This window comes from Falco punctatus (genome assembly GCF_963210335.1).
Source record: "Falco punctatus genome assembly, chromosome: 5".
NCBI lineage: Eukaryota > Metazoa > Chordata > Aves > Falconiformes > Falconidae > Falco > Falco punctatus.
Genome location: NC_137584.1, coordinates 56,170,372 through 56,197,732, shown reverse-complemented (window position 1 = coordinate 56,197,732; position 27,361 = coordinate 56,170,372). Strand labels below are relative to the sequence as shown.

General features: G+C 40.1%; 1 protein-coding gene across 3 annotated transcripts in view; it reads right to left on the bottom strand.

Annotated features, from left to right (window-relative positions):
- SAMD3 (sterile alpha motif domain containing 3) overlaps positions 1-26,543 on the bottom strand; it is a 48,285-nt gene extending 21,742 nt beyond the window's left edge. For 2 of the 3 annotated variants that reach the window (XM_080390434.1, XM_080390436.1), the window contains exons 1-6: positions 20,064-20,294; positions 19,792-19,887; positions 18,866-19,052; positions 14,024-14,131; positions 3,552-3,737; positions 3,160-3,244 (exon numbers count right to left, since the gene is read on the bottom strand). In XM_080390434.1, coding sequence (XP_080246560.1) covers positions 3,160-3,244; positions 3,552-3,737; positions 14,024-14,131; positions 18,866-19,052; positions 19,792-19,887; positions 20,064-20,262 — 861 coding nt within the window. In that variant the 5' untranslated portion in view covers positions 20,263-20,294. Of the gene's footprint in view, positions 1-3,159; positions 3,245-3,551; positions 3,738-14,023; positions 14,132-18,865; positions 19,053-19,791; positions 19,888-20,063; positions 20,295-20,940 lie in introns of those variants that run through there. The other variant, XM_080390435.1, reaches the window with a different exon arrangement.
- Between the last annotated feature and the right edge of the window lie 818 nt (positions 26,544-27,361).

Here is a 27,361-nt window from a genome sequence, read left to right as displayed (position 1 = left end):
ATCTTTCCCCTTTCCAATCTTCCAAGCCACTTCACTTCCATGAAAGTGTTGCAACAAAAGTGCTGAAATCTTCAGTTCAGAGTTTCTCCAAGATTTTCATTACACCAAGTTCTTTATGTTCTGATTTTCTATTCTTGTTCAGAAGAAAAAGCTAAATCTGGAATGTCTAGATCTGTCACGGGATGAGCTTTCCCTTGCCTCAGCCAGGAAGCCCACCCGCCTGCCCCTGCCCACCCACGCCACGCACAGCCATGCATACTGGCTGTGGAAGAACCCAGCACCGTTCCCACTGTGTTCTTCCAGCAGCCAAGACACATCCATTTCTGGTGAAAAGCTCCAAACCACAAGACTTGTGAGTTAAAAGCACAGCACTGATAGACCTTCTCAGGACATCTCATCAAGAACTACTGCAGCCTTCTGCACACCCCAGCAGACACTGTGGATGCTCCTCCACCCCAAAAGGGTAAGCAATTGCTTTCCTTTTAAGCATGGATTTAGAGTTAAATTGAATCTAGGAATGAGACATAGCCCAGCAATAAATAAAGAGCAATACATTAATGTCATTAACAATACAGTGGGGTAGAGCATTTCACATGGCAGAAAGGAAAACACCCAATGGCAGAAATGAGCTTCAGCACACCAGAGGGAACACAAGGCTTCATATTCCAAACTATGTTCAGACCTTTTTTTTTTTTTTTTTTGAAATGCATGCAACTATTTCTTTTTCCTGTAACTTTGTCAAGAATTTAAACCTCTGAATGCTTGAAAACATGTTTGTTGGTATGCTAAATAAACTCAGACAACCTGATTGACCTACCAGTCCTGGAAAGCATTATTCTCAGCTGAATTGCCATGTTTGCTGTGTCCCATTCTCCAGCCTTACAACAGACTGAAAGGGGGGGCTATCTATCAGGCACAGACATCTGTGCACAGCTGGTCACCCGAGGCTCCCTTTGGAGTCCACAGAAAGAAAGAAGACCTTCCACAGTATTATTCCTCTCCTCCCAATGTAGACAACAAAACCACATGACACAAACTGCACCTCCAGAAGTTTATATATATGTTATTTAATAACTAATATAAGTAGCATTTTTGTTTAAAATATTACTCATGTTAGTTTTCCTTTTCTACATTTAGCTGTCAGTCCCCAAATAAGTCCCTTTCTGCTTTCCTTCTGAATTATTTTATTGATTATAGTTTTCTTAAATACTTTCAATGAACTATTCAAAAATTGTAATAATGAATGTCTAATTATTATAGATAAACAAGTTTAAGGTGTTCAGAACCTCTCAGTAAGTAATATTTTACACCTTACAAGACCTGGGATTCAATACTGTTGTCAGGAACAGCAAGCAGCAGTTCTTACAGTCCCATGCTAGCCTGAGGCTATTTTAAAAGAAAAGCCTACAAAACCTTCACTTTTTTTGAGCTGCTGAAGACACTTTTTTCAAGAAGAGATGAAAGAATGGAGGTTAGCCAGTTTTCTTTTGTTGTTAATTTGTTTCTTAAAGGTATGTGAATTCAGTTTTACTGCAAGCCTCATGCTAAGTAGCTGCATATGTTATAGGGTTTGTTTTAAGCCATTGCTGTTGTAACACACAACTATCTCAGATCATGAAAAAAGAAGTATTTATAGCCTTTATGATTGTGAAGGAAGAACAGAATGTATAACAGTAGGGCCAATAAAAATAGTAATTTGTTCTCACCCCCTCCTCCAAACTTAAATATACACACATACACCTTTAGAGCATTTTTTCCTGCCTTGACCCAGGCAGTGGAGAGGGGCTGGCTCAGAACCATCAGACTCGCAATACTGCCAACTGCTAATTCCAGCTTCCTCGCTTACTTGTGGTGGTTTCTTCCAGATATGCTTTCTAGTAAGCATGAGATAAATATCAAAAGATAAAGAACAACAACTCTGAAGTCTCTGCCCCATCACTTAACTTATGCCATCACTTCTGGGATCCATCTGGGAAGCGATGAGCCGATAAGCAGTTTCCTCAAGAATGGGGTTATAAGTAGTTTTGCCCGCTCTATGCTCCTGCTGCAATTGAAGTCCTTTGAAAACCTAGCTTAAGCATCTCTGTTTAAAAAGAGATTTTAAAAGTTAAAGGCTGTAAAAGCCTCTTCAGAGTCAAACTGAATGTCATTCCAGCTCTCCTTCACAAAGAGAGCCAGAGGAAGCCCAGGAGCCTGGCTGAGGACCCTCACTGGGGTATTCAAAGTGGTATCCTGATTGAAAATAAGGGTGGACTGTTGCTCTCTGATCCTTCTCCCTCTCTCTCCTCTCTGAGATGTATTTTTCTTTAGTCCTTTCCCTCCTATAACATGTGGGCTCAAGGGAGAACCAGAATAGCCACCCCTTAATCCTCACTTTTTTTTTTTCAGAATTATTTTGCTTTCTGCAGTAACTGCACATGAGATATATTTATATATGTTTAAAGCTAACAACCCCCACTGAGTCTCACAAGCTTTTACAGAATGCTATAAAAGTATCACATGGCAAAGCAATAATGTGAAGTCAGAAGGTGAACACTGTCCTCTGAGACCACAGATACATAATCTGGGCCACAAGAGTGAAAAAATGTAGTTCAAATTTAAGTCAGCTCCTTCCACTGCTTTCTGTTATGTCCCCATTGAGATGCCAACAAATGTTTTTAAATGTTTGCTTTTTTTTTTTTTAAATTAGGCCTAGATACCTAACAGCTAAATGATCATAGTGCATTGCAAAAGCATCAATCATATGTTAGCTCTCATACAGACAATTTTCTAAAGACTTGGCTTCTTTGTTTTTAAAAATAAAACCAAGTTACATTTACTTAAATGTATCTTTTGGGATAAATCAATTCAGAAAAAAATACAAAACAGGCATCCAGGGACTTCACGTACCTGTCTGCATGATCTCACAGTGGCTTTGAGGAGTGGCTATAACAGGATTAATCTTTAATTAAAATAATGAAATAAGAATGTGGTTTGCCAAACGTGTCAAAGCAAAGCTTACAGCTCTGAATGCAGCCAGTATATAAGAAATTTATATTCATTTCCTCTGAATGAAGATATTTTCTTGTGATTGTTTATGTGGAAATGAAACACACCAACAAACCTCAAACACAATACAACCTGTATTTTTCAAGACAGAGTATTCTTTACAATACTTACAAAGCCCTTCCCATCTTCATCAAGGAACGGGTACGCCTGCAGCAGAGCATTGACAACAATGTTATATTGCTGACTGTTCGGATACCTGTGCAAGCAAGATGGAGATGTAGAAGAAATAGTTGATATTCTAGGCAGTGTTAGATACCAGCTGGAGTCTATACTGATTTACATTAAACTGAGAATTTCTCAGACTATTGATTCCCCCACAAATAACAAAGGGAACAGCTTTAAGGTTTGCACAAAATCTTCCTGTTGGCTTCAACAGGTTTCAGGCCTTTAGCCACCTCTGATTAAGCAAGCATATGAAAGAGAACAGCTTTACATCCATTTGAAAATTTACTTCTGCAGCCAATAGGTAATGCTCCCAAATAGATTCAGCGCTGTTTACTCACAGTGATCCTTCTAGGTATTTTGTCATGTCTGCTTGTAAAAATTCAATTATCCTTATTCTCATACTGTGATCAGGGCATTTTTTTTCTGCTAATATGCACTTGACATCATAAGGGAAGTCTGGCAAAGCGTAAGAACTTGTCCACTGCAACGTCTTGTATCTTGCACAAAATGATTTCAGATTTTTTCTGTAAAAGAAAAGATTATATTGTCATGATCATGCCCTTCTTTCTATGGGAACGCAGGCAAGAAGGAAAGAAAAATGCAAGTCTAAAAACTCAGCACAAAGGGAAGTTATTGCTATAGAAATTCAGGGCTTACTCTCTTGGTTTCTACATAAAGAACATCTACAAAAGCTGCAATCAAAACATATGGGGTTAAAACCAGGTGTCAAATGTGAAAAGTTATAATCGGGAGACACTGGAAGGTGTTCACTAACTGAAAGCAGAAGGCAGAGCAGAGGAAGTCACTGAGGACTTGCTGCTGTTGCAAAATAAAATATCTTTATCTGTCATAATTTATAATGTGTTTCCTACCAGTTCTGCTAACTTACTAGTGAGAGTAAGCCAAACAGCTTAATTGAATAAAATACTGTCCTCCCGAAGGGGAAAGCAGTGAATGGGATGAGGCCAGTTGCTACCAGCACATGGCTGAAAACAAAGCAGACATAGCCTGTAAGGACCCGCAGCTCCTGCCCCAAGACCATAATGTCACACCCCAGCTGGGGTAAGCCTGAGGTAGGATATCACCACTGGCTACCCAAGTGCATTCCTCCTCCAGAGAGCATGCCGAACCCCAACTCTGAAGGAACACCGGGAAAAGTAGAGACAAATTGAGCTGAAAGTCAATCAAGAGCCACCTAGAAGACGGAGTGGTTCTGGCAGCCCTAGACAGCTTCCCAGTCATAGTAGTCCAGACCCAATAAAGGAATTAAAATGAGAGGTGTCAAAGACAGCTAGAGATTCTTGCTATGTGTGGTATCACTGCAATTTATGTTTGCTTTGATTTAAATTGCAGAGAAAAATTTGGAAACAACTAGCTGACTTTTAGAAGAGTTTTTAAAATAAACCATGCTATCATTACAGATGACAAACGTAGGTGCTTAAGTGGTGTAAAAATTCAGACATCTATACCTAAATTAATCATCTGAAGTCTCTTTATATTCACTGAGGACACAAACACCACTAAAGGATGACAGAACAACCAGAAAACATCTAAATCAGACCAGATGTTGTCTCGTCTATTTCTCTCCACTAATTATGAAGGAGATTAGGATAGTTACTACAGTTGTTGAAAGCTATACTGCATAGGTCTCAAGTTAGGAATCCCCCACTAGTGTGGGAGCTTTCACCTACATCCCCCAAACACTTGTGGCTGGACTAGGCATGCTGCAGTGTCCCTTCCAAGCTGCCCTAGTTTTTGAATCTATAACACATACGGAGAGAAATACCACTAGACTTCAGTCCAGTCAGCATACACGGGTTTTCACTCCTAAAGGTCTCTGTGATAGCCTATAAACAAGAGCTAGGTGTATAAATAAGAGCTGTGAAGAGTTTTAGCAAGGTCTTCATTGGGAGGTTTTGCTATCCAGACTCTTTCAGATAAGGATGCAAAAAACCACCTCACCAAACTCATGGTAGCCAATGGCAAAATCAACTGCAATACCGATGGAGGGGCATTTGTGATAGCTTAATTTACACCACTTTGAAAGACTACTATATACCTGGAAGATATCTCATTTTGGGCCCCTACAGCCAGTTATAATCTCAATACCTTCTTGAGTAGATTAGTCTGTAACTGTCAATATTCTTGACCTAGTTGTGCTGCCTACCATCTTGGCATCTCTTAATGTAGGTTGGTAGCTCGCAGGCTAGCAGCAGCTCTACAGCCGTGATATACCCGTACCAACCCCAGCACTACTGCAAATGACAATGCACTGCTGAAAAAAAATAATAGTCATTTGGGAACTGTCATCTGATCCTCGTAGTTATATTAACAAGTAGCAGCAGTACTCGTAGCACTACCACGTCCCCCCCCATACAAAACAGATACAAAATGGCCAGGGCTGCTGTCTCTCCAAGCTCACCAAATTTTATGGGGCACTGATGGTTAACAATAGATGCAAACTGCAGTGAACTTCTATTAGTACTTGCAGTCTCAAAAGAAGGAAAAGCTGTGTGAGAAGTGCCAACATATCCACACAGACAAATTGACGTCCTTTTTTGGTGATAAATTAATACACAAATGAGAAAATAAAATGCAACACGGATTCTGAAATCACTTGGAAATCCCTCCTATGCAAATAAAGTGCATATGTTCAATGTAGCACCAGTGAGGAGCTCTGCAGCCTGTAAGTTTGAATCCTGTACTTTCACCAACTTTACTGATGAGAGTGATGTACCAGACAGGCTGGAAGTTACTGTGTACTGTTATCAACATGCTATCATTTAAGCTAGCTCAAAAATGGACAGAAGTTTAAAACATGTAATTTGTATCTAAGCAGCAGTGAAATATCTTTTGTTGCTAGTACCATTGAAACCAAACCGAACCATACTCAGTTACTTGAAGAAAATAAAATTTTGTTGCAGTTTGGATGGCTAATAGCCAGGGAGGCATGGTAACTCTCCCATACACCAGTCCCTTCACATTTGCCAGTACAATAAAAACACTCCAAATTCTACTTCTCTTAATCTTACCCAACACAAAATAGTTCCTTGCTGTCCAAAGAAAATCCAAAAAATCCAAAAATTCCTTTAATCTTCACACTGCAACAGTGCAAGAGATTAAATATTTTACTAGCTATTGCTTAAATCATCATTGTTGGGCAGTCACGTTACATATATGCAGTAATATTTTACAATGAAATACAAGTTTGTTTGAAAAGAAACACAACTCCACACTAAACTTTATCCCCAGAAATGCTCACATGCAAACTTGTTTTACTAAAACAATACTTCAGTTAAACTGTACATGTGCTGGAATTCATGCGTATAGCCAAGACCTTCCTTGACTGCGGAGAAGCACATTACATTTGGAGATTTAGGTACAAACATACACAGCCTCTTTCTAACCATCTCTTTCTGGTCTTCTAGCTAACCCGTGACAGGGATAAGATCAAAATCACAAAATGCGAATTACTAAATGTTTTCTCTCAGTGCTTTAGAAATTTGGTGCTGCAGCTAAATCAATCTGATGGCTAATTCCTGCCAAATGTCAGTTCCCCTATCCCCGTGCTGTCACATGTCTCTACCCCTTTCTTACTAGTACTGGGAAGCCTCTAACCCTGCAGCAAGTTACTTCAAGGAGCTACAGAGACAAAATTCTTAATTTTTCTTCTTGGCTTAGGTATGTCCCCAGAATGGCTCCCCATGAGGTGAGACAAATACCAGCACAGATGAAGCAAGCTGGTCTCTTTATGTTTAGCTGCAATGTGGAACTGCATCTTAAGAAGCATCTCTCCAGTAAGGGCACAACTAGTCACAGAGCTTTTGACCACTCAGCTGTTGTAGATAACCACTTTACTTAATGTACTAAGTCACAGCACTGTTTTACACACCTGTTTCTTTGGCTTCATTACAACCTTACGCTGCTCACGTACAGTGTGTTTACTGAGACACAAAACTGTATAATAACATCATTTTGGACTGAGCCATTTGGGAAGAGCTTCAGCTGAAAAAAACCCAACCAAACAAAAAAAAACAACTAAAAACCCAAACCAGACAGAGCAAACCCACCTATCTGAATTATATAACCCCTGGCATCCCTAATCCCAGCAAATAAGGCAAAGAGTTACACACTTGCAGTGTCACTCAGGCCATTAGATGACAGTTTTAAACTGCACTGGTGAGAACAGTGGTGAGCGAACACAGCATCATGGTCGCCGAGCCCTGTGCCCTGTGCACTCACACAGTCACCTGAATTAGCTGTAACAAGTAAGTAATCAATATAGACAGCTCAATCAAGGTAGCTGTGCAAAGTGCCGTAGAGAGGTAGAAGCACATTCAAATACTAGATCATAGTAAGACTGTCATTTTTAAGCGTCTTGATCATACTGGCAAGGATCAGTTTCCTGCATCTCTTTAGTGCATTTAGGAAAAAAAGTGACTTAAAGGCCAAGCACATGCACAAACAGGCTGTGTGCCATAAGCTTTTCTTCTTGTCTACTAAAGTCCGTGAGCCTATGGCACTCATTGCTACACCTATACTTGCTGTATCAGCCCAGGTCCCAGTCAGCGAACATGGCAGCTGAGCGGAACTTTGCTGGCATCAGTGGGTTCCCATGTTCAGTACACCCAGACAAACTCAGCACATGGGTGGGGCCTCAACAAAGTCCCATTTTTCACAGCTGAAGGTTTAGTCTTTTTACACCACGCATCAGCAAGGCACTCATGTCTGAAGATTCGTAGACTGGAAAAAAGTCCATGTCTACAAAGCCAAGGAAGAATCAGAACAGAAAAAAACCCCACGGATCTTGCAGATGTGAAGGAAAAGAGAAGTCTGCAGGCATAGAACATGCTGCATTTCCCTAATACATGTATAATATGCTTTCAGCTTTATGACAATATTTAAGATTGCAAAGGTTAGTTCTATTAAAAGGAAGAAATGACAGAAGACAAAAATTCAAAAGAAACTATTTTCCCCCTCTCAATGGCAAGATAAAATTAGGTGCTCTTTTTCTATTCACAGTTTCGAGATCTGTACCTGAAGGATTCCCATGCCTTTCTCTTCATGTACTGCACTGCCATTTCCTACTTCCCAGCACAAACCCAGCGTTTGCCAGTTATTCCCTAGAGTCTACGATCTGCAGTCTAGATAGTGCTTGATGATGTCTTTTATTCTTTCAGTTCCCACTAAACGCAGGGGCAGGTATCCTTTAGGCTGAACAAGAAGTTACATCGGCTTCAGCAAGGCTAGGGCGCGGGAGCTGGCGCACACACCACAGCTGCCCATTTCCCAGCACAGCTCCTGTGCCAGCTTTTCCTGCAGTATCCTTGCTATAGAAATCATCACATTCAGTAGGAGTACGGAATTACAGAAAAAATTAATCAGCTTTAAAAAAAAAAATATGTTTGTGAGATGCAGACACAACCTGCTTCTAGAAGGAGTCAAGATTTTTTGACAGTTTCAGTTCTGCGGAGCTGCATCACTTAAGTGAAGGCTCTGCACTTCCAACTCATGCGAGAGCAGCAGCTGTAAGTTACAGATTGGGGGAGAGAAAATGCTCCTTGGGGAATCTGATTGACAGAACTGCCCGCTAAATCAGGCTATTTTAAAGAAATAGTGTTTATTTGCATTCACCCATGTAAGATGTGTTATGTTGTATCAAAAGGGCTTTGCTAGCAAAGTCACTTTAACAAGGCAATGCAGTTAGTATCTCCTGCAAGTCATTTGTAAGACTTGGCTCATTTCTGGTGTGGAAAAAGGAGATTAAACGTTTTTTTTCCCCTGCAAACTTTTGTGGAAAACCTCACAGCACCATAGCAGTAAATCCAGCTCTGCTGACCTCAAGTGCTCCAAAACTGTCAGTCCAGTTGACTTCTAAAAGACTGAGGCGACAAGCCCAGAGATGTTGTTATTGTGAGTCTTCTGTTTTGGTTTTTTTTGTTTGTTTGTTTGTTTTGTTTTTTTTTTTTTTAAATTCCAGTTAGTATTCTTAGGCTTCCTGCTGCAATTACAGACACATGAAATGCTGACTTTAAAAAAAAAAAAAGTGGCAGAAATTTTCATGCCCACATAAATTGAAAACCTAAATGTAAAGAATCTCCCCCAAACCCTACACAAAACAAACCCCAGAGATATAACAGGTTTTTATGAAGATAGAATAACAGTTTAAGTGTCATTTTCAGAATCATCAAAACAAAAAAGAAATTATTTTTCTGTTAGGATACATCATTCAACAGGGGAATCTACTGTTGAAACAATAAATAGCTTCAGAAGTACCGAGACAAATTCTTAGAAGAAAGATTCAATCATTCACTGTTGAAATTAATGGGCTAGATGCAATTTATGGTTTAGGATACCTAAACATTAATTGTTGAAAAGGTATAATCAAAGGAAGCATCCGATGTCTGTACTTCTAAGCAAAATGGAGAGTACTTCTTTTCTTTCACTATTGACCATTGTCAGAGACTTAACATGGGGGAGTTTATGGCTGCTGTTCACGTCCATATGAACTAACAAAGAAAAGGACCATCACATCTACTAGAAATAATTCTGATGATATCAACAATAAGGTTTCTGCATAGAAACTAAGAAACTTAAGTTATATATAAAGGCACTCCAGCGGAGATTTTCTATGTAGGACTAAAGCTGCATATGTGTATACACGTATACATATAAAAGTACTATTTACTGTCTTGTGTAAAGAGCAACATCATCCAAAATAATTGACTAAGCAACAATTTTTCAGGCTAGCTACTCTCCCTCTTTATTTTCTTTCTTTTTTTTCCCCTCTTCTTTTCTTCTTTTTAAAGCATGTTTCAGAGAAAACACATTAAACACAGACCAGCAATACCGATGTATGGGTAATGCAGAAGCAAAGGAAGGAGCTCTATTATAAAGATTATTAGCAGAATGACTTGTCAAAACTAAAACACACTTCAGATGCAGCTACCCGGTAGTCAGCGCAGTGTCCTGCAGTCCGACCGAACTAGATGCAAGACTGCCCTAGCTGAGGAGACACACGGCATAGTCAGCATGGCTCTGTGCTCTGCTCCCCTCCAGTCCCTGCCAGGGGGGTGTTACTCGTTCAAACGCTGCACAAGTGCACGCTGGTGGGTACCTGACCTCCAGAGGGCTTGCAGCAGGCAAGCCAGCTCCGCTGAGGGATGGATGAACAGCGGTTTGCCATCATGCAGGCCAGCATGGCCGTCTTGGAGATGTGAGCCAAATTTATTTTCAAACAAATCTTCCAATTCATTGTCCTTGCTATCAGCCCAAATTTATGTGGGCACCAGCACCAATATACTGTCAGTGGTGGCAATGGCTTTATTGGTATTTGAACACTTAGCAGGCCCAGGTTTAGTTGAGCATTGGCCACACCTTCCAAATGGGCAGCAAACAGAGAAGCTCAAGGCTGTCAAGGCTGGGCAGAAGATCTGTTATCCTGCTTGTGCACATAAGCCTGCTCCAAGCAAATTAGTTATGCAATGCTCAAGAACTACAGGACACATGGAAATACAGAAAGAATACAGACAGAGTAAATGTTATAGAAAGTTACAGAAAGAATAAATGTACAAATAAACCTGTATCAGGACATCACTCCTGAAGGAAAGCAGCTGGACCATCATATTGGAAACAATGAGAAAGGGATACATTAGGGACATCATTTGAGAAACAAACACCTTGAGGAAAGGCAGACAGAAAGTATAAACCAACAAATAAAAGGTTGTTTTTTCACAGCAGTATCAGATGTTTACAAGTGATGACAGCCTCTGTCTTAGCAACAAGATAAACACCAGGCTGCCATGAGCCATCAAACTGCTGGTACTCCGATACAGAAAAGCAGGTACAGGGGAAATGTATTTATTGAATTATCCTCTATAATTATATAAATATAATATAAATCTTATTATCTCCACAGAAAAGCACTGCTTTAAGATTAATTTTCTTGGGACATTAAAAAAAAAAAAACATTGGCTTTTTTTACTTCTGTAGTTGCTAGTAAAAAGTTATTCCACCAAGGTAACCTGAAAACCTCATCTGGTTATATGTATACACACTTCAACACAAGGAAAATAAAATTATATAGTTGCTGCATCTACTTACTCTTGCTTTTTGTACTAAACAGTCTGCTTTGATACTTTTGCAATATATCTTTGTAATATTTAGTAATACAGAAGCGTGTACTTAACATGTTGTTAGGACTATAGTACTCAGGAGAGAGAAACTCTGAACCAATTCACCAGCACTAATAATCCATAAAAGCACCCGCAAATTCATTTTGAGCAAAACCATGCCAGTTATTGAAGGATGGGTGTTGCAGGGTGGGTGAGGATGACAGACAACAAACCAAAAACCCAACCCACAAAACTTTATGTTCCTCTTCTTCAGATTAGGTGACATGAATGAGGAGACAAAAGCTACAAGTGTAACCCTGGCCAAATATCAATTATATGAACTGTACATTTAAATGAATCCCACTGAATTAAACTAACCCCTGGCAGAACTGACTCTGGAAGTGCTTATAATAACTGCTCTGCTGACAAATAAACAGGTGAGGTGGGAACACTGAGGAACAGTGGAAGTCAACATCATTCTTAGCTGTTCTTCCAAATCTGGCCTGGCTGAGGAGAAACGGATACCTATGCTCCGTCTTACTCTGAATGAGGCAGTCCAGAGTGTTTGCAAAACCACCTCCCTGTATTGCTACAGCTTCCCTTTCCCCATTAGTTAAGATGAGAGACTAGGAGAGAGAAACAAATGCACAGACTTTAAACACTGCAAATTTAGAGCAATGGAAAAAAGCTACTAGCTGATCTAAAAGAAATCTCAATTAATATTATACCAAAATACAAAAAATAGCCACCATTAGTCAAATGGAAACCACTTTTCACTGTGGCACATAAACCCATAGACTGGAACCTAAGTGAAAAACAAACCAACCAACCCAGCTTTCAAAGTAAGTGGAGTAGCAGAATAGACACGTGGGTTACTTTTACACTCTAGGCTAAGAATCTATCATCATACTGTAGTCAAAGCAGCTTTTCTATTCCCATAATCAAATTTCTAAAACAAATGTCTTGTTCAACCCTTCACAATCTGCTTATACGTGGCATAATCTCCTCAAGCATATAAAACATTAAGATTTTCCATCGGTTGTTGAAAATGCAGTGAGTACTGTAGGGAAAAGAAGGCAGAAAGAAAAGAAAAAAAAACAAAAAATCAAACCTAAACTCTATAATATCACATTTATCACTGTAGGTGAAGTCACAGGCATCTCTAAACAGCAGCATTCACCTCCAAAAATAGTATTTAACTTGAATTTGAATAACGTTTGAATGAACGTGAACTTCGTGCAGTGGTTAATGGATGCAAGGGCTGTTCAGTTCCACCCTCAGTCAGCTAAAACAGCCGTTTCTGAGAAAGACATTTGCCAGCTTCTCATCTGACCTTTAAAGAGAAGCCCTCATAAAATTTACTCAGGCCTTCAAGACTACAAATCGTCACAGCTCCACAGACTTTTAGGCCATCTACTACTTCACAGAGAATGGGCATTTCATTTACAGTGGCAGACTTCCCTCTCCTGCTTCTCCGCCCCACGGTGAACTGGCCCTGCTCTTCCGCAGTCCCTTTCCCTGAAGAGGCCATTATGGCCCTTTGAAAGCTCCCTACTGACAACGCTTGCTGAGAACTTTTCCTAAAGCCAGTCTGTTCAAGGATACACTGATTCACACAGCCCATTTAAAACTTTATACAGCACAAGGCAAGTTACTCGTCAATTAAAAATAAGCATGCTCTAGAAGCACAGGCCAAACCCCATCACTGCAAGGTCATATTCATTGTTTATTCCAAGGGTTTAAGTGATTTGGGTTTGTTTCACTGATAACAGTGCTGACAAGATCTTTGGGTTTGGGGTATTTGTTTTGGTTTTTTTGAAGCTTGTAGCAGTTATTTTTAAAAGCATTAACTATGTGATTCACTAAGCCCTCTTCTCTGTTCCCAGACAGCTTTATCCATAACTCCTTGTTACTTTTGATAAAATAAGCACTTTTGCAGGAAGGCATCCCCTTATCTCAGAATGGTGAAGCCATCAGTCACATCTATGGGGGAGAATGGTAGCAAGGGAAGAAATTGTAGCAGGTGGGAATAAACAGGGATAACAATAAGCAGACAAATATTCACAAACAAGAACACAATTGCCTTGAAAAAGGAACGGGATGCTTTTACAACACAAACTGCCCATCTCAAAGGGGAAAAGCATGCAGGAGAAAAAAAAAAAAAAAGGTAAAACTCCAGCAACTGGTCTTGTATCCAGTTTTTAGGGAGACTCATTCTGACACCCAAGGAAAATGAGCATGCAAATGAAATCAGCATGCCTACCTTCCCAAGTCCTATATTTAAGATGTCTCAAACACATCATTTTTTTATAGCCATATTCCACTCTATAATGACTGATTTGCTACATTGATGTTGAAAACACATCCGTAAAAGAGGAATTTTAAAAACTAGACTAATAAAGACAAACCTGTATCTTGTCCTCTGCCTGAGGTAAGATATGAGATAGTGAGCAAGGACTGAGGATGGAGGGCAGAAAAAACACCATTAGACTTTTTCATTCAGTCAAATCCTAAAAAATTCCTGCTCCTGCTGTTTTCTAAATATACCTAGACATACCTTCATATACCTAGATATGGCCTCCAATAAATACGATCATCTTTTATAAAATATCTGTTTAGTCTTAACAAAGCAAAAAGAAGTGTTTATGTAATTTTCAAGAGGTAAGGAAAACTTAGTAAATGCATTATAAACTCACTTTTGCTTTAGCACTCTGTGATCAATTAGTTCTTCATTTTCAGCCAAGCACAGATGTTTTTCTTGCTCCACAGGACATGAAGAATTTAACATCTGTCCATTGGTAGCCCTGAAAGGGGGGGAAGGAAAAAAGAAAAAAAAGGATTTAAGTATTTTCACTGTTGGGTTTTGCATAGCTTATAGAAAAGAGATATTTTAGGGTTCTAAAATACTGGTGGTAGAAATAGAAAAGTACAAAAATTAACATCTTGAATAGTCATGATTTTACATGATGCTGATGTATCTTAATCAATCTTTCAGTTCGATTACCAAACTCTGACAAGATAAAAGGAAAACTGTAAATACTGCTGCCTAGTGATATTCTAATTACGACAGTTACAAAACCCAAGAAAATAAACCTTCTTGGTTTTGCAGGATAGCTGCCATCTTCATAGCCTGATATCTCCTAATGTAGTTTCAAAAGGGAGTTCATTACCCAGTGTGCAAAATCTAAGAAAAAGTCTAGGAATGCAAGACATTGCTTTTAATACAAAGTTGCACAAGTTCGGGTGCTAGGTGAGCTAGCACACATTGGTAGTTTCCACAATCAGATTTATACATGATTACATGAGTATTAATTTGTTAACTTCCAACCCTCTAACACTGATTGGATGGTAATCTACATATTGATTACACAATCTTAGTGGTTAACTAGGCATGCTCACTGAGGAAGGGCCTCTTTGTGGGCTGGGGCATCTGGTGTAAGGGGTGTGATTTTTAGTATTATAATGAAGGTAGTTCGCTTAAGGACCCATCTTTGGCGATCTGTTCAACAAGTATCGGATATACCTTGATTGCAAGAGTCTTGTGTTGCCAACTTTGCAGGATGTAATTATTCTTCAAAGTTGCCTTGTCCTAAGCAGCAATTACTTCAGTTAATCGTCCTTGATAGTTCTTTGCGTGGGATATTCTGAATCAAAATAATGTGTGCATTCTGTTTCTTCAAGAATATGACAGACTGTTAAATAAAACCATATATCCATATGGTATTTGTTAGTTAGCTTACGCATTCTGGTGACAAAATTTGATAACACTAATCTCTGGGAATAACTAACCATTACAATATGCAAGGGGTGGCATGAAAGAGTGATTCACGCAGTATTGTAAGGCAGTTTCTACTCAATCAGAACCTTGAACCGCTGTTTTCTCTGGAGGTTAAAGTCCATCTTGAACCTTCAAGTCAGTTTTGTATTACTCCTGAACCTTCAAGTCAGTTTTGTATTACTCCAACCACTGTAGAAGATCCCCAAATGCCACCTTGTCTCACATTCCACTGTTCTTGGTTATTTGCTCCAAGTCTAGCCCATCACTAGCACCAAAACCTCCAGATATTCACTTTGCTATGTGCCAGTCCAAATCACTGCTTTGCATTTAACTTTTGTGTCCACATCTCTCCCTTCTCATTTTCCTGTCATTTCTTCTTCTCCTCTTGTTGGTAGAAGCCAGCATCAACAGTTTTACCTTGCACTGCGGGAAAGGCAGAGCTAAGATAGGGGCTACCGTTACTGACTACCAAGAATTCATGGCAGTCAATTTTTTTTTTTTTTTTTTTTTTTTTTGGAGAGGGGAGGAAATAGCTTCTTTTCTGAACCTCATCTCTTCAGAACCTCTGAACTCCAAAGATGCTTTATAAACTGTTCCAGCCTCAGCTGCAGTCACACATAAAAGGCTATTATTAGAAGTGACATTAATGTTTGCCAAGTTTATGAAGGGAGTTTCCCCTTTTCATGCATCAATATTTTTCAGCTATCAGGTTAAAACAAAGCAAAAAAATATCCAGTATGTTCTCTACATGGCTCCCAGAAACAATCAATCTTGAGATTGGAAAGCATCTTGGTATTTACCTGGTAACATCTATGTGTGAGGTACTCACGCACAGAAATACAGTTTCTACTGCACGACCCAAAACACTTCCACCTTAACAGCAACAGACTAAAGATACTATTTCTGTGTCCTAATCGAAACTGCTAGAGACGTTAAGTCACATTCGGTGTCCTTTCATGAGTCTGTTACTTCTACACAGCGTCCACCTACCATACTCACAACTCTACATTCAAGCAATGACTTTATTTCTGTTTCCAGCAGAGAGCTGAGCACAATTCACACACGGTTAGAAGGTGGGCTGAAGACACCAGGATAAAGAGATGGCTGGCCACGAGTGCACCAACAAGCACTGGGCTAGCATTCATGCGAGAAACATAACAGGGAAATACTGCTGACAACTCTTGGAAGCTCCACAGCAGTTTCAGCTGACCCAAGAGACTGCTATAGTGCTGCTTTCTCCCTTGCCCTGAGCAGTGCCTTCTCCACCCTGGCACTGGTGCCGGCAGGGCGAGCTAGTTCTGGGAACCAGCCTGACTGAGAAATAATTCTGCAAAACAGAAAAGGTGGTTGGTTCTCACCCAAGCTTGAGCATCACAAAAGAAAGGCTAGGAACACGCAGACTCTTTTCACAGTTGTCCCCTGCCACTGTGGGACCACAGAGTCAGCTATGGGCGCTGCTAACTGTGAACCTTAGTGCAGTGACTTTGCTCACATGACTAAGATGACAAGTCAGCCTAAGATCACTGAGCAGTAGAGGAAACATGAGGTTACTTCACATATATCAGGGATCTATGAATTTTTGGTTTTTCTCTTCTGTGTCAAAACAGCTTACAAAAAATAATGTTATTACATTACTTCAAAACAGTGACTTCTACGCTTTATTCTAGTCATAAGTCCTGGAATTAGGTCAAAAGAAAGTATTCTTACAGGATTTTTTTTAAGATGTACCGAACAGACAAAATCATTTCAAAGTACATCACTAAGGCACTCCAGAGTTAAAAAGTGAGTTACAGCCACCTGCATATGAGGATACAGCTTTTAGTTTTGTAATAAAAGACTGTTTTTACTGTAGGAGTTTTTTCATCATTCTATACCCCAAACAGCATACAATATCTTGATATTTTTTTACTTATTCTAAAATACATGACTGAATGCATTTCTTAAACACGCTTGAATTTGACACAGAAAATGTTTCAGAAGCAGCAGCTTATTTACCTAGCTTCCCTGTAAATAGAGGGACACCAGCATCTTACTTTCCAGGCAAGAAGACTAGGTAGGGAAATATTTTAAGGTAAATTATATTCACTAACACTTGAGATTTTCAGCATTTGATTTTTATTTGGAATCCGCAGAACTTCACAGAAAAGCTGTGCCCTCACAATACTGCAGCCACATGCTCCTTGTGAGATGCTAACACCTGACCTGCAGGACTGGGGAAGTACACAGGGAATGGTCACATCAGACATGCAGCCTAGCCAAACATCCCTGACAAAGTCACAGACAAAATCTAAATATTCAAAGCAACATTCAAACTGCCCTAAGCATAGGGACATGTTTTCTTCTGAATGCCCCTGCTGAAACCACTATGTATCTACTGCACCGTGGATGAAACACAAGGCCCACATGCAGCAGTCTTCTTCAGAGCAGGCACTTGCTCTACCTCCATAGAAGGAGCCTCCTATAAATCAAGCCAGGTAGGACCCTAGTGCAGAAAACCAAGGCTGGCTGTGATTGCATACTTCAGGTCTATACTAAATCCCACATGCAGTGATATTGTCTTCTTCCTGCACCCTCTCAGGACCATTTACCCAAGGGGTTTCATAAATACTTCCACACGGACAAGAGGGTCATGCCTTCTCCACCCTGGCACTGGTACCAGCAGGGCGAGCTAGTTCTGGGAACCAGCTTGACTGAGAAATAATTCTGCAATTTATTATATTGTCCACAAGGACAAGAGGATTTATCGATATGAGCAGTTTAGTTCTGCTCATGAGTGCAGTTTGGTTGAAAATAATGCCGTCATCACCATTTACCACGCTTGGGTTTGCAATGTGGAGTCATCTCAGAGTGCACGACCTGGACTCGTTTTGGTTGAAAAGAGAATGCTCTACAGATCTACTCTTGCTGGGCTACTACTGTGTACTAATGGAGGCTTAGTGCTAGAGTCCTTTCCTTCAAACAAGAGCATTTTGCATCCGTGACAAGGCATCCTCTACTGTCAGGATTCGTGGGCTTAGAAGAGACCACTCAGAGCTCAGGATGTCTCTCCTCAGTCGAAGGGAAGGGAAAAAAATCCTACAAGATTTACTATAGATCAGAATGGAGGGGAGGGACTGGAGGGAACCAATCAACACAAAAGCCCCAACCAAACCACACCAAAACACCAAATGTAAAAAAACCAAACCCACAACCTCTGCCCCCCTCCCCTCAAGAAACCCCAAACAAACAAGAAAATAAACGGTGCTCAGTGAAGGCAGACTCTGTGGAATTTGTTTTCTAAAAATCTATTTAGTTCCACACAGTGGGATTATTAAATGCTTACACCTAGATCAAGTCCAGAGCTTCCTGAGAGACCGAATGTAAATACACCTGTGACACAAATACTATCTCTGGCTAAATCATGATTTTACACCAAGACCTGCAAACATTTAGAAGTCCTTCAAAAGCTTAGTGTCTCAAATACAGAAAATCTTAGCTTCAGTAAATGTTTGATAATGCTTCAACTAAATGAAAACTAGGTCCTAGAACTGGAAATGAAAAGCAGTTTAAGATTAAGTAACAGTGTTGTTCAGGAATGTTGATGTCCTGTTTCAAACCCCAAGGTTTGATTTTGCATTTCACATGCTGTTAGAGATATCCAAAGTATAAAAAAACAGTTAAAACTTACAGCTAAAGAGCTAGTAAATAGCAATTTTAAAATGCTGTGAAAAGAATAGAACTATACACAGACTAATACTTCCTGTGCCACATACAAACTCACCCACTGATTACTTCTGGAAATTTTTGAGCTGTTTCACAACAGTGTGTAAGGGATTCTAGCCCACTTTTTTGCTGTTGGTATTTATTAATCAGGTCCATCAGCACTGCCTGGTGCCCAATCTTCTTCACCAGCTGCTGCACCATACGATCATTAAGAGCCAGAAGAGCTGCTCCATTTACTTCTTCTTCTGTAGATTGAAAGGGATTACAGAATTACTGTAAAATAACTTTATAGTTACAGTAACAATCTATATGCCTAAAAACATGGTGAAGGACAGTTGAGAGGCAAAGATGCTTTCCACTGCTGAAGGTCAACTGCTGAAAAGATGATGTTTTAGCTACTGTCCTTTCCCAAGCATTGCCAGGAGTCATAATCACTGGCCAAACACCTTCCCCTGACAAAAAGCCAAATATGAAACATAAAGTAGTCAGTTCACTACTTCTGCAATTCTTTCAATCAGGCCTTACTTACACCACAGCAGACTTACTTTGTTAATGAAGGAAAGCAAGCTTTTTAAGAGAGCACACCATAAATAGCCAGTTCACACAACAGTTTCTCATGTACTCTTTTGTAGAGTGTTTATATACTCAGACACAAAACATTTACACACTACAGTTGCATTATTTCAAAAGATTTATACAATATAAAATCATCCCTTTCAGCCTTTTGAACTGGCAGCTCTGACTCAAGGTGCAACTATTTACACACAGGCTTAGTCTCATCCCCCCGCGTTTCTCAGACGCTTCATAACAGATTGGCAGACTTATCCTGATTTATCAGATCTGTGTCAGTTCTCACCCTAGTAAGTTTCTATAGAAGTCAGAATATATATATATTTTCATGCTCCAAACCAAGGTAGGCAGTGCTAATTAAAGGCACAGAAAGAAATACTAAGCAAACCCCACACAAACAACAAAAACACTTACCACGAAACTTAGGAACTAGTTCTCCTAAATTTCTCTGTCTCAGCCAGTTGCAGACTTGATCAACTGACCAATTTTCCATCTTCAGGTGCTGCAGTGCTAAATTTCACCGTGAAATGAAAAGAAAGGATTACTTTTATGCCATGGCTCTGAACTCCAGCAAAAAATGCACTTAGCAAATAATGTTACATTTACATGCTCTGAATAAAAATAGCACAAAATAATCCAACTAATGCCTGTTACAAGTGGCAGTTCCCTTAAATCCCTTTCTTCACCTCCTCTCCCTTCTCTTCTTTCCCTCCACTCTGAGCGACAGCCTTGCTCCTTAAAAAACATGACCTGCTTCAGTACCATTAACACCCAAGTTTCCACACAGAGAAGAAAAAAGGTGTGAAATTCACCACCACCACACTCATCAGGAAATGGCTGACATTCTGCAGAAAGAGAAGAAAAAAACAAAACCAACCCCACCATCAGGTAAGAGTCTGTCACATAGAGGTTTATAGTAAATCAGGTACCTTAACCCTCTCTGCACCACCAAGCAGCTACTCAAGCAAATACTTAACGCTCCGTTACCAGCAATCAGAGGCAATAAGGGTCCTGGAAAGTGGAGGGGAGGTGACTAGCCCAGTTCCTTGCTAGTCCCATCCTTCAGGCTCCAGCACTCCTGGGGAAGATGCAGTGGGCTGGCAGGGAAGGGGCCAGCGGGGCCTGGGGGATGGGGTCCTGGGGGCTGGGGGACCCCATCCCCCGGGCCAGTGCCCTGTGCTCCTGCCGATGGGCTGCCGGCAATTGCCAGGGCCGTACATCACACACCAAAACCAACAGCAACCCCCTCCAGAGAAGACCTCTCATGAAGACAAAGCTGGTCCCACTCTACCAACTCCTTGACAGCAGAAAACTCTCTCCGGGGGTGATTTTCTTATCAATGTGTTTTAGCTCTACCAAATACAGGAGCACCGAGCGTTCCATGGCTACACTTGCAATCCCCGGCAAACAACGTTAGAGGAAATTATTCCAGCAGGTTTTTCAGATGAGAACACGAGTGTCTGGCATCATTAGCCAAACATTTCCTTTCTTAAAATACATCCATGCACATACCCTGAGCCTGCAGGGAACTCCCAGCTAACGTGAGGATTCACCCACACAGACCTCATTAGGATCTGGTCCACTGCACCACAAAAGCTACGTGCACCATCCTTGAATAAAAACATTCCATTTTCATCCTTCAGCAGCAGAGACCCCCCAGACAGATGCACTTCAGCTTGTGCTCTTGTGCCACTGGGCTTCAGCAACTTAAAAGGGTTAAGTTTAAGAGGAATGTCTTTCTGAATTACATGAGTGGATTTAATTTGATATGACAACAGTAGCCATACAACTCCTCCCCCAGGCTAAGCAGCAACAACAGGGTGTGAAAAGTCATTATTTGTTGAGAACTCTGGTGTAAATTAAAAATCACACCTTCCTGTCACACTTCTTACTTCCTTGCAAAGAGCAGGGCACAAAAAAAAAAAAAAAAAAAAAAAAAGAAAAAAAGAAACAAAAAAAGCTCCAAGAAGTTGAAAGATAAAACCAAATGCAAAGCATAAAGATACTTGCCTTATAAATCAAGGAGTGCAAAAGTAGAGAGATACATTAGTAGAGAGTAGAGAGTGGAGAGGTCACTACTTGATCCTGTAAGAACACTAACATCCTAGAACAGCCCTGCTAAAGCAGAAGCAGGCAGGTGGTTACCAATGTTTCAAAAAGTGTCAAGTGAACTAGGGCCATGCACAACAATGTGCACATTCAGCCCTGTGCGGCGAACTCTACAGCAAAATGTCCGTCTGCACATGGCATTGCAGGCTGTACGCTTATGGGGGGAAGGACGTGATGACAGTTTAGCAGGTGTTTTAAAAAAATCAGGTTTAAGTCAGTATTAAGGATCACTACACACAAATACTTTGAAATGTTTCTCAGAAGTGCTTTCACTTACTTGCATATACTACAGATAACAGAGCTAGGAAAAGAGCACACCAGTCTTCTAGTAGTGTTACGGAGGCAACAAGAAAGACTGAGCATGGATGTTGATATTTGTCTTCATTAATGCCTCTATTTATTATGGTAGCATCCAAAGACTATCTAGGGAAGGGTTCCCTGTGCTCGGTATTGTAAAACACAGGAATATTTATATTCTTCAATCAACATTTAAAGGTCAGATCAAAAAAACCCAACAATGGCAATAGTTTAAAGACAGACAGCATTTTGGCAAATTACGGCATAACTTCAAGTCAAATTCAGAATAGTTCTAAGCGTGAGTGAACCCTGCCTGTTAATAAATACAGCCACTCACTGAGATCCGTTTCTTCAAACACCTAGGGTGAATGTCCATTATTAGGATGTAACCAGCCCTGGTTAACGAAATGAATGAAAATTAAATTTCTCTAGGATGAGTCAGGACAACACTTGCTTTTACTGTAAAATCTTTCCAGGATGAAAATCTTGGGTTTTAATCAGACCAAGCTAAACACCTATCTGTGGTACAGAATTCTGCTGATGTGGTTGGTTACACAATGGCAGGAGATGAGGTTCCTGACCAGCATGCCTCTGCTGGCAGATCCACACTGCGCCTGCACTGATTTACCATGCAGCTTGTCTTACAAGAGGATATAATGAGCTACCAACAACTGGAAGTGACACTTCTAAGTGAATAAACCTATATGTCAAACTATCTTAGATAGGAAAAGTGAGTTATTACATCTACTTTACATGTCAATTTGTGGAGAGTCTATGGCGTCACAGACTACAAATACCTAGCCTTTAACAGGCCTCTACGTGGATGTTACCGAGGTTGGAATTAAGGTTAATCCTAGTACATTTTAGTACAAGAATGAGAAATGTGATGTGTGCACATCTGTACGTAACAGCTATGTAGCGCATTTTGTACAGGGCCAGGTCTCAAAGTTGCAAGCGTGATGAGTAAGGAATCAGTGCATACCAAAGATATAAGCAAAGTATCCCATGTGCATTCTTTGATGCTCTCCTAATTTGGTTTTGTCTTTGTATGCATTACAGATACTTCATTTTTCTTTCACTTACTACCAATCTATTTTAAAAATTATTAAGAATATATTCAAGCAACTTTATAGAAAGCAGAATATGTCATCTTGGATCCAGTGCTGAGCTATTAGGAAAAGAGCATCAGTTGTCCATAAACCTTTTCAATACCGTATAGGGAAATACTCCAAGAAAGCACTCCTGTCACCTTCCCCACCCCCTGAAGAAAATGCCAGCTTATTGCCCACATGTATCAGGCACATGCTAGCATGAAGCACTGCACTGAATGCTCACAGAAGTGGCCGAAAGAAGCAATATGAAGGTAGGGAAAGGAAATTTGAATACCGATGTAGGAGAAAATCTTAAAGTGGACATTTCAGTTCTCATTTCTGTGCTATTGTAGAGTAAGACAAATGCAGCTGCAAGATCAGGGGACACACAAATGTACAGCAGATGCAAAAGAAAACCTGTATTACCTGAGTAAGACTATATAAGAAGATCTAGGAAGAAAACATTCACAACCATTACTCAGCTGTAGATAAAGGGGAACAATCCAGACAGCCCTTCTAAACCTTGATCAGAGTTTAGGGGAGCATCAAGGATTCTGAATATGGCTGTCTATTGAGCTTATCAAGGAGGCAAGTTCCTCTGCTGTAGGAATTAACTCTGAAGAATATAATAAAAAATCAACTCTTTACATGTGTTTCTGATTAAATATGCCATTTCTAGTATCCAAGTTTTTACTATATGGACTTTCAAAATATTTTCATCCATACCATCTACAGTGCTACTGGAAAAATGAGCTCTCCCACTTCAACAAAATTCAACCCAAGTACAAAGTTCTCTCTGTTTCAGCTGTACAAATTATTTGGTAATTTGAAAGGAAGAAAAGAAAGTTGATTTGACTGTGTTTTAAGGTGATTTAATAGCATGTGGATCAGACTCTGTCCTTGCTATCACTGGCAACAGCGCACAAGCTATGAGAGAATACATGGAAGAAAATGTCTTTATTTTTTTTTTAAGAACACAACTTCTGGAAATTAAGCCACTGCAAAATCAAATCCTTTTATATTTAACTTTTAGAACACTGTGTCAAATTAAAAATACAAGGTTACTGGATATTAAGAACAGGAAAAAAATCAAGTAAAAGTTAAAAATTCATGAATCACAAAAATGAAATCTCATATACTACAAAGAAAGGAATCAGACTGAAGATCTTCATTACAACACAGGGACTCCTCCAGAAAACTTGGGAAAAAAAATTCTTTGTGTAAGTGATATCACCCTTATTTTTCCTTCCTTCCAGAAGTATAAATTTCTCACCAGGACCATCAGTATTGTTGATCATGTCACTGCTGGTTTAGCTCCTGCCACTGAGCACTGCAGAGACCTCTGACACTTAAGCCCTGCAGTCATAATCCAGCCGTCTTCTTTGCAGCCATCTGTGTGATCATGCAATCTGCAGTGCAGTCTAAACGGAAAATATAATTTTTTTTTGGTATACTGGGTTTTGGATGTATCAATGTCTTTAACCAACTCCCTGGCCAATTGGGTGAAAATAGGTGGTGGAACCATATCCCTAGATTGATAGTTGTTTACAATGCATTATAACAATGAAGATTTCTATGTTAATGGAGCATTGGTTTGTAAAGTTAGGCCAGAAATACAAACTATGAGTAGCAGTTATTCCAATAAAACAAAAGGAAAAAAAACAGAAAAAGTACCCATCTCCTTTCCCTCAAATAATTTTGCTCGAATTATACTGGCTCGACTGCTTGCAAGGTTACTCTCACTTCCATTCAAGCTTTCCTGGTTAATAAGACTAAGATGTGGAATACTCAAAATAATGAAGTTAATCCATTAATTACTGAGAAGGTTGGGTGCAAGAGTCCATTATTTGCTTGCTCTACTCTTAAATCAGTTCACAGAGCTGAACCAGCAGTCAGTCATAGTGACCTTCTTTTTTTGTAAAAAATTTTAAGGCTAGCTGAAAATAACAGCTTACCAAGCCTATTCTGATGAAAAAGGCTTGGTGGCAATTTCTAAGTGGTTCAGTTGGCAGGTCCTCAAAGGTGCTAATGTTTGACAAAGCTGCTCTCTGTTGTTCCTAAGGGAGGGATACAGAAACATTTTTAGCCCGGGTAACATCTAGAAAGTGATGTGTATCTTTAGAGTGAGTCTGCATAGCTGGACTGTGACATAGGTTGGGGGTCTCGTGTGGAACCATATGGGTACACTGCATTTACATGGTTGCCCCAGCAAGTAAGTGATCTACACAGCACTTAGACCTTCGATACCCAAGAGGTGTTATAAAATACATCACCTGAATTTTGCTCACATGCTTTAATTGTTCTTATTCTGTATTACAGCCTGCAGTCCAAGTAGGCTTTTTCAGCCATGTTTAAACAGGGAAGCAACCGTGTGATTGTTACCCAGTGTGCATTAGCTGAATCACACACAGTCGAGGTATTTGTTTATTTCACAAATCTGAGCAGAGAAGGGTGCTAGGTGATAATTAGCAAAGCTAGTACACAGATCTTTACAGTGTTGTGATATTTCTACATTTCAGTTTCTAGTACACTCATTCCTCTTAAATATCATTGGTTACAACTTTCCTCACTTTAGTTTAAAGGTATAGTCAAGAATTTTTACTACTCATGTTCTCTGGGTAGTGGTCTTCTGGAAGCAGGTAGCTTTTGATGAGGAGGTGTGTTTTTCTGTTGAAATTAGTGTATAATGAGGATGGCTGACTTAAAGATCAAAACATTTAACAACTCTTGCCAAATTTCATGGTTTGCTAACTAGGTTCATCCATCTCAGGCCCTGTCTCCAGGCCTACTCTTTTAAGTTCCTCTTCATAGGTAATTATTTCCTATTTTGTTTTGACAGACATCCTTCTTGAGGTTTTCTTGGCCTTATCTTTTGACCCATGCAATGTTTCATATTATATCATTTGCCTGTGCAATGTTTCATCTTACCTGACCAATTTGGTTAGAATACATTTCAAAGTGGAAAAAAAATATGGGAGGATTTGTCCCCCAGAACTCCATACTTGCACTGTCCTTCCAGATTCACAGGCACTGCAACAAACATTTGCACATCTGTTTAAAACAAGCCTTGCATCAATGCACGATTTCATCAGGCAGTGACTCAATCATGCCCAAAGTCAGGATTTGACCTGTCACTGAGAAGGGTCTCCACTAGTCTCTGTGAAATGTACCGTCATCAGGCATGGCCACATGTCTGAGACAGCCCAGCCTCAAAAAGAGCTACTAGCTAGACGCAGAAACGTTTACCAGGCAGCAAAGAAACAAGAACCTCAGGAAAGTTTTTTAATTCTCCTGGTGTTTGATCAGCTCCATGAATAAGCCAGATAGAGTGAGAGTTACTGGGAAGACGTACACGGGAACCATGAAACTGAACGCACTGCCCTCATCAGTAAAGACAGACGACTGCACACAATCAGTTTTGGCCAGCTGGTGGGAACGTGTCCAGAGGTCTTTTCTCAGGTGGTCACAGTATAACTGGGAAAACTTGAGCTTGCTGCACCTTATGAATACTTAGTAGGATGCTCACAGCTCCTCAGCACTTTGAAAGAGTAAAGCGATGAGTGTGTTTGATGCACAGGAACCCGGTCTGACCTGCTCAGGTGAAGACACCTCTGGGTTTTGTTTGGCTCCCACTCAAGGCAGACAGCCATGGGGTGGCTGTGGGTAGGGCTGGTCCTCCAGCAAGCTGGGCAGGACACCCCTGAGCAGGAGTCACGCACCTCGGTAAGAGATACAGATTTCTTTTAGGTATCACTGAGCCAAAGAGCAGAGCACTGCCGCTAAGCAGTGCATGCTGCCGCCTAGCACTTCTGAACTGGTATTTTAGCATGATTGAGGATCGCTGAATAATACGGTTGCTTACCACTGACAGTACTCTTCCTTCAGTTTATCCATCACATGAATATGGAGATGATGATTAATAATTAAGTTTTAACACATTTCATGATGCACATTCTTTGTTTTATATTATTAATTCATAATGATGGATCCAGTCAGTCATAAATTTTTGTGTCAGGCAATTGTGTTGGCATATGAAGCTAGGTGAGGTAGGTGTGATTAAGCTGGATGGTGAAAACAAAACGGGCTGTTTCGTAGGCCTATTTTATGGACTAGAAGCAGCAGTTTAACTAATTTGGCATCCATTGGTGCAAACTCTTTATGTACAAGGTGTTCTAAAGGATGAACTAAGTAACGCAGTATTAATTCAAAATAGATGTCCCTATGGGGTCATTGTTTTTATTTAATTCATTGATGTTTAGGACATACACAGCCCATTTCTTACAGTATTACCACACCAAAATGGTCATTACTTCCCACTACCTGTGTGTTATTGTTTCCTCATCATATCCAGATGAAGAAGTCATGTGAACATTCCACATCTGATAGAAGAATGTTAGTTGAAACCACCAGTGGAAAGGTAATCAATAATCTCTGTCTACATGGTGGAGATAGGGAACTGGGAAGTTCGAACATCGATAACCTCCTAT